Raw genomic sequence first — 8255 nt, 5'->3', positions numbered from 1 at the left:
TTCTTCCTCCCCCTCTCTCTATCTCATGGACCTCACTCGACTGAGCAAACTCTCAAATCCACCGATTTTCTGTTTACTTTTTAAGACGAGAGGAATTCCCCTATACCGCTCATCCGATGCACACGCAAAACCATGTATACATGCAATATTGTCTTTTGCGGTTTATCTTCCTGTGGCGCAACTTTCACCTCCTCAGTCAGGCGGTGAGCTCTAGACTGATAGTCGCAATCATTCCTGCAGATAAATGAATTGAAAAGACAACACAGTCCAGCCCTGATGAATGGGAGAGGAGGGGGGTTGTCATGTGGCTCCGGAGCTGGGATCTCATTGGCGGAGCCTCTTTCCCCCCAATAACATCCACTCACCAAATAACAATCCACGGTGCAGGGTCCACACTTCTATTGGCCTCTTTGCATCATCAATCCTAGATATTGTGAGATTGCTGACTGTGAATTTGGTTAAAAGGCTGAATAACAGCAAAAACAAAAGTTGAGAGACAAAAGACAACTGGCCTCATAGAAAGTCAAAGCACGTTTTGCAGCCACATACTCCACTAACAGTCTATAAAGCAAGTGTGTAAGGTTGTCTTCGTTAACCTGGGGAGACTAGAGTGGAGTAATTAGTGACGTTTTGGAGCAATTAGGCATTCAGATAGATATTACACCTATCTATCTATCTATCTATCTATCTATCTATCTATCTATCTATCTATCTATCTATCTATCTATCTATCTATCTATCACAATACATTATGACATAAATCCAATGTATAGACTGACAGGACAGTAAACAACCCTCTGAACATCCAGAGGTGGACTTTATAACATGTGTCAGGTACAGGTATGGAAAGATGAGTTTTAATGCATTTTCTTAAGAAACAAAACGGGAAACCCTGAGATTGATATGAAGTCTGTCTACTGTCATCACTCCCTTTGAAGGCCTGTTATTATCAACTTATCCCTTTCACTTCGATGGGAATCCTCGATCATGAGCTCAATCCTGTGTGTTTTGTAGTTTTTCCTTTTTTTTTTTTTTAACTGAACACAGTTTCTGTGTCCACTGGAACTCACACCAGTCGAACATCTGTGCTTTAGATTTCCACATCATCACACTCACCAGCATCCCGCGTTCATAAAGGTTACCTTGACTATATGGGCCGGTATTTAGCTTGGATCCACTAGTATGCCTCATGTATCCATCACGGTTTGGCTGTGCTTGTGCAACTTACTCATTTTTGCAGGCCAGTGATGCATAGCCTGTGTGTAAAACGTTGTGGGTTGTCGAAGTTATCAAGTGGGATTTGCGGCGCTCTCTGCAGGAACCTCCGGCTGCTAGAGTTCAAAGCCACATGCACAGACGTGCCATGCGAACCATTAAAATATCTTCTTGGCTACTAGGCTAGTTTCTACAACATATTCTCCAAGTCAGTCTTGGGAGACCAAGGAAAGGGAGGAAGTTTTGTTGTTCTCAACTTAACAAGTAGACCTACAACTTGATCCGATTTTTTAAGGTAGCCCAATACTCTGCTCTGCAAAGGAAGGACCTTTCAACAGGTGGAAAACGGTAAGAATGGCATATCATTGAAAAGAGGAGAAGGAAGACTAGAGGTCATACAGTTAGAAAGATGAGGCTAAATTGGAAATTGTGTGCCATGAAAATACTTGTTTGTTTCACAAATGCACGTACAGGTTTTTATGTCACTTCGGTGCTTATGAGATGCGTCCTAATTAAAAGACCAACAGTCGTTCAGTTTGATTATCCCAATGTGTTGAAGTCATTTTGTAGAATTTAAAATGGCTACCAGGAACTGTTCAGGATTTACAGTGAAAACAACTAAGCCTAAAGAGCCAAAACAGAGATTTGAGACCTCTCTGCAATATTCAGCTTTTTTGCTGTTTAAGATCTTATACAGCTCCCCTGCTTACTCGTCTGAAAGAGGGAGAGCATGCACAACTTGGACCAGAAATAGCACTTCAAAGTTTTGCATTACGCTGGTGCTGTGATGCCTCTGAAGGCTACAGCTGTGAGCCTCATGAACTCCATGCGTAAAGGCCATTTAATAAACATCTTTTGGATCCTTCATGTCTCAAAATATTGACTCGCTTTCTAGCGTGCTGGATGGGACGCTGTCAGCAGAGATTTTGACGTGTCAATTCAGAGAAATACCCAAAGAGTAGATTTTTACATTTGTGTTCTCATGCAGTGATATCAGCCAAGTGACTGACTGAGTGCTTTACTTATCAGCATATTCAGAGTTCTGGTGAAACGTTCAGTCTTCCAGAAACAAATGTTATATTTTGTCCACTTCAATTTCTTATTATTAAAAAAAGTTGAGTGAGTTAAGAAAGTTATAACACATGTATGTTGTTGTCTTGCAACCTTCGCTAAATATAAATGATTAGTTAAATAACGCACATTGACACATTTCGTATTTGACTACAACGTGATCAGTTTGTGTTACCTTTTTTTAACACACACACACACACACACACACACACACACACACACACACACACACACACACACACACACACACACACACACACCAAATGCCTTTATGCCTTCAAATTCAACGGTTAAGCGTTCAAGTCAAACATCCACAGAAATGTAAACCGTTCAGTAATTCAGTAAATCATTACTGGCTGCAAAAACAAGACAAAAACTGAAACAATTAAAAGCATTAAAATCATAACTATTCATTGCCAGCGCATTATTAAGACTCGGAAATATTCTAAATAACTCATGTGCTTATGATACGCAGTTAGTTTTATTATCACTCCTGCTTGTTTGTAGTTGAAGAATAATGTCCACCCAGTACTGCTGAAGACTGGATTTCGTTTTCAGGAACATCCAAACATCACTGAACATTTTAATTACTACAATTTAAATATAAATATATGTATATGCATATATATTATATATATATTTAAATAGTCGATGATTTAAAAAAAGGACAAAATCCACAGAAAAAAACAGCCATCAGTGAATGGTAGATAATTCAAACAACACGGATTTTTTCATTAACCTTTACAACTCTTAATATCTGTCATTCAAATCAAAGCATAACATTATCGCCAAGATCAAGTTTTACACTTTTGTAGTAAAACTTAAGGATACGATTTTAGTAACCGATACTTACAGTATACACACGTTTTTATTTTCAACTTAAGTCTGCAACGGCACCACCTCCTGTGACCCTCATCTGCTGCCGTCCTGGGTCTAAAGTAAAATTACCCCGGATCATAACAACAGGTCCCGTCCATTACATTTTTTTTCCTCGGGACAATGGCCGCAGCTCGCCCTATTCACACTTACAACACATACGGATCCCACCGAGCAGAGTACGGAGTCATCACTATAGCACGCGCTGAAGGGCAAACGGCTGGATGTGTAAATATGGGTATTTATCAAAGCGCATATTAATGGTATGTACTCCGGACTATTTTAAACTCCCACGTGGAGTTTTCCTTTGGTTAAGTTGACAAGTTTTTCACCGCTGACGCCGATCATTAGCGTGCGTAAAGCTGTGCGTAATTTGTGCGTAAAGTGGTCCTTCATACGTTGCAGGGCAAAATGAAGATATCACTGCATTATTTATGATCCTTACAACTTTTATAGTGACAATATGTATACTCTTGCGAGGCGGTCTGTTTTGTAATCGCATCATCAAAGTGGGGAAATGACTATTTCATAGCCGCCCAGCCTTTGTTCCCTGCGACAAAAGCAAAACGATTGTATCTGGATCAACTTTTTAGGAGTTTTATTGTACAATAACCTTTGCATAACAACTATTTTTCTCAAGCGTTGCCTGAGGAACTGCGCATGCGCGCTAAATACTTGCTGTCACTAAGACATTTTTCTTCACGTTGGAAACTGTCACTGGTGACGTCAATCACCGAGCTCTGACCAATTAGAGCGCAGGGTGATTGTTTAGCTCCACGGGCTGCAGCGCCTACCACGAATCTCTATTCAGTATCAAAGCGTCCTGCTGCTGCCTCTCAACCGAATGGGATTCCATGTAGTCTGCAGATAGACTTAACTTTATAAAGTTTTTTTCTTTATTTTTCATTGCGATTAAAATATATTTGTCATCATCATTATTATTTTGCCTGCTGTCAAGTTATTCTAAAATTAGGAAGTAATGAGCGTGGATGCATTGGGAAGCCCCGTGATGGACCCTACGTTTTCCAAACGGAACACGGCGCTGAGATTAGTTGACTTGGCAGGGGCTCACCACCATCACCATCATCACCACCATACCCCTCAGAGCGTGACAGGCTTCCCGGGGTTCAGCAGCCATCCACACTCAATGGCTCACTCGCACCCTGGGGAGATTACTGCGGAACCCCGCCTGGGGCCGAGTCCATTCGGGCCAGAACACATGGGGCACTCCGCGGCCCTCAAAATCAGCCCAGCCCATCATTATCCCCACCACCACAATCATCATATGGCAGGCCACAGTGAAGTGGTCTCCAGTCAAACGGGAGCTTTTGGCCCGGTTCAGGCGACATCGGTCCCCTATTCCATGTCTCACACGGCCCAGGCTTTATCCGCAGGTAGGGATTTCCTCATCCGGAGAGATCTGACAGCTCAAGCCATGCCAGTACTGACTGACCAGACTACTTCAGCCTCTCACCACGGAATGTTTGTCTCAACAACAGGTAGCTATCCCGGACACTATGGTCATCACCCTGACGCTGGGAACCATACCCTCTTCTCCGGACTCCATCACGACCAGCCTTCTAGCGCATCACCGGGTGGCCAAGCGTTGAATGGACAAATAAGGTTAGGACTACCTGGAGAAATGTATGTTAGGTCTGATCACTTGAGTCAAGTGGCAAGCTCCAGGGCTGATCCGTTCTCTGCCTCGCCGTTGCATGGCTACGGTGGTCTGAATCTGAACATGAATCTTAGCGCTCACCACCACCACCACGGAGCCGGTGCCTTTTTCCGCTACATGAGGCAGCCGATAAAGCAAGAGCTTATTTGCAAGTGGCTGGAGCCGGAGCACTCGCCGAAGAAACTTTGCTCCAAAACTTACAGCACGATGCACGAACTCGTAACGCATGTGACGGTAGAGCACGTTGGAGGACCAGAGCAGGCGAACCATATATGTTTTTGGGAAGAGTGTCCGAGGGAAGGCAAACCATTTAAAGCCAAGTACAAACTTGTAAATCACATTCGAGTGCACACCGGGGAGAAACCGTTTCCATGCCCATTCCCTGGCTGTGGGAAAGTGTTTGCAAGATCCGAAAATCTTAAGATTCACAAAAGGACGCATACAGGTCAGTAGCTATATATTCATTGAAGGAAAATGTGTGGAGAAATGTTGGAAATGCACTATAATATTTAATGAAGTGGCATGTTGAAATGCAATGTATAGTGTCCAGACACACGTAAAAAATGGTTTCTATAATTTCCGGATAGTTGTGTTTTTATTAGCTTTCATTTAATTTCCATTATTTTTTATGCATTTAAAATCCACCCTGATGAGCCAATTAATCATTCTTTACTTCTGATGCATCAGGACGCAACAGCTACTGACCACCTGTTTGTTTTGGGTTGCATCAGTGCTCGCTTCTTCTTCTTTTTTTTTTAAACAAAGGTTGAGCTTGGGGATTATGGTACAGCTCACTCAGGCGTTTGACGGTTCAACCTCTTGTTTACACCACAGCACAAAGACTGAGGCCCACGTCAGTTCTGTCCAAAGTAGCTTAGTGCATGCCAGAAATGACTGGCAGCAAAGTTGGGAAGGTGCATCTTCACATTCAGTGTAACTGAGATGATGATGTGGTGATGTGATTTTTTTCTCTCTCCATTTTTGTTCAGCCACTTGTTGCTGTTGTCTGTTAGCTGCTTCTATGCTTCTTATTGTATTTGAGCCTAAAATAATAATAATAATAGTAATACTAATACTAATAACAATACTACTACTAATAATAATTTTTAAAAAACAATAATAGGATTGTAATTGTTGGCTGGATAATTGCTTTATTACAGAAGCTTTTAATTTTATTTGTATTTGATAATTTAAAGTCTTATATCAACTTGTGTTTCCAGCAGTTTGATATGACTTGTATGCATGGTGCAATAATAAGCACGTTTTAGGAATGATCAGCTCTTTGTAGCCTTTAGCCAAAGCAACAAGTTGACAAGCAAACGGTTAAATGATTCACCAACAGGTTGGCAGAGCTGTCTGCATGTAATAAAAAAAATAATACTGATGTGTGTACAGCTGCAAACAGCTCCCATCTAACTTTAAAATGATATAATGGTGCAACATGGCTGACTCAGTGACGTGCCGTGGGGCTAGGAGGAGGAAAAGAAACCCTTCAAAATGTCGAGTCAGACTTGTAAATTAATACAATGACTACATTCCTTTTTTTTTTTCTCGATGGCTGCATGGCACTCCCCCTCTGTTCCATTTCTGCACCCTATGTATTATTCATATAATTTGCTCACATTACCTAAGTACAAATCTGTTAAATTATTTCTGTGTGTTGACTCCCAAGGGGCCTGGTCTTTGATATCATGTTTAAAACCTATCCGAAAGTGTGGTTATGACTGGGTCTGCCCCTGGGGTCTGTTCCTCGACGGTTTCTTGTACTACACTAATATCCTTGATTGGCTCTCTCAACCCAACAGCTGAAGGTCAAATTGATATTCAACCCGCAAGTGTAATTAGAAAGAGGCAATTACATATTCTCAAAAGCTTTAATCGGAGGAGAAAAATCAGCAGCGGATGATTTCCGTGTAATTTATTCAGATTGTCTTTTTTTTGCCTTGTCATAATCAGGTTGAAACACTTGTTATTAAGATACTGAATTAGAGACAGTCCATAGTCATTCTGTAGGATTGAAATAGAAGTCAGGCTGCGTTATAACACACAGTAAGTGAAGCCTGGCTGTGGCGATACTTTCATTTATCATTATTTTCAGTTGGTTTTAGGCCTGCTATGTCTGTGCTCATAGCTTGTCTGTTTTGACGTATGCCTTGATGCATGCAGACGCCAGGTATAGACCCAGGACAGTAGGGGTTCAGCCCTCCTGTTTACACCAGACTGAGACTCCTGACAGGTCTGTCCAAGGAGGGAAATGTTAGTGCAGTCACGTTCAGTGGGAAAGAATGTTTGTGTGCAGTACATTGACTAAAATACAATAAATTATATGAAAATGTGTTTTTAAAAAATGATGTCAGCCTACTAGCTTGGAAAAACATATTTTTAAAATCCTTATTATTTTTGGGCCACAGGTACTTGTGGCATGGTTTATTTTAACTCATGTTAGCCCATAAATGGACTTGACCTGCACAGTGTGTTCACAAAGTTTGAGATTTCAAATCTCAAAAAGTATTCAGAAATTGCTAGAATGTGGCATGGCCATCAAATGTCACATTTTTTAAATATTTGATTTATTGATTAGTATTGTTTCCATATCGTTGTTAACAGGTGAGAAACCCTTCAAATGTGAGTTTGACGGCTGCGACAGACGCTTCGCCAACAGTAGCGACCGGAAAAAGCACTCCCACGTCCACACCAGCGATAAGCCCTACAACTGCAAAGTGAGAGGCTGTGATAAGTCTTACACACATCCCAGCTCCCTGAGGAAACACATGAAGGTGCACTGCAAGTCCCCCCCTCCCAGTTCAGGCTACGAGTCGTCCACTCCGTCTCTGGTCTCCCCTTCCTCAGACTTGGGCCGGGAGCCAGGGGGCTCCTCGGTGATGTCGGAGCCGGTGGGAGCCTCCCAGCCCACGAATTTAAGTGAATGGTACGTGTGCCACAGCTCAGGTGCCAGTGGCGCCCAGACACCGCCCAGCGGCCCCTCCACACCCGACCCCACAGACGAGCCACCTTACAGAAACCCAGAACCGAGGGATGCGTTTTAACCCAATTGGACTCAAACCCCAGGCCAGATGTGACAGAAGAGATTACCTATAAAAATGGTTTGACTTTGGTGCCTATAAGCCTGTGAAGGCCCACTGGTCCCCTATTGGAAGTGCCACCAAAAAGACAACCAGAGCCAAGTGACACATTTTAACCACATGAGAAGGAAAATGTGCAAAATCTTTAAGACGTGCTAATTTCCAGGCACAATAAAAGATTTTATTTTCAAACCTCAGCTATTGTAAATGGTTGGCTCAGTGCCTAAACGCCCTGACGGCCCACTGGTCCACTTGTGGAGAGAGTCGTGTAAATCCGTTAGACTACGTGGTACATTATTGTAGGCTAGGCATGTTGGTGTACAATTATTTTG

The 8255-nt window shown here is 42.3% G+C and overlaps 1 protein-coding gene across 2 annotated transcripts; it reads left to right on the top strand.

The window, feature by feature from the left end:
* The first annotated feature begins 4141 nt into the window (after nucleotides 1-4141).
* Nucleotides 4142-7887, top strand: zic4 (zic family member 4). 2 transcript variants are annotated; one of them, XM_053342445.1, is made up of 3 exons: nucleotides 4142-4556; nucleotides 4662-5285; nucleotides 7448-7887. In XM_053342445.1, exons 1-3 carry the CDS (start codon nucleotides 4142-4144, stop codon nucleotides 7885-7887), a joined length of 1479 nt encoding a protein of 492 aa, XP_053198420.1. The 2 variants fall into 2 exon arrangements, with proteins under 2 accessions (XP_053198420.1, XP_053198419.1); XM_053342444.1 differs by having other exon boundaries at nucleotides 4142-5285.
* Nucleotides 7888-8255: the final 368 nt, after the last annotated feature.

Source organism: Scomber japonicus, chromosome 21 (assembly GCF_027409825.1).
Source record: "Scomber japonicus isolate fScoJap1 chromosome 21, fScoJap1.pri, whole genome shotgun sequence".
NCBI classification, from domain to species: Eukaryota; Metazoa; Chordata; class Actinopteri; order Scombriformes; family Scombridae; genus Scomber; species Scomber japonicus.
The sequence above is the reverse complement of the archived record's forward strand: the minus strand, read 5'-3'. Positions and strand labels throughout refer to the sequence as shown.

Excerpts from the sequence above, each read along its gene's own strand:
- zic4 (XM_053342444.1), top strand. The coding sequence starts at position 4,142 with ATGAGCGTGGATGCATTGGGAAGCCCCGTGATGGACCCTACGTTTTCC. Across the intron at positions 5,286-7,447 it reads TCACAAAAGGACGCATACAG|GTGAGAAACCCTTCAAATGT; the intron begins GTCAGTAGCTAT and ends CGTTGTTAACAG.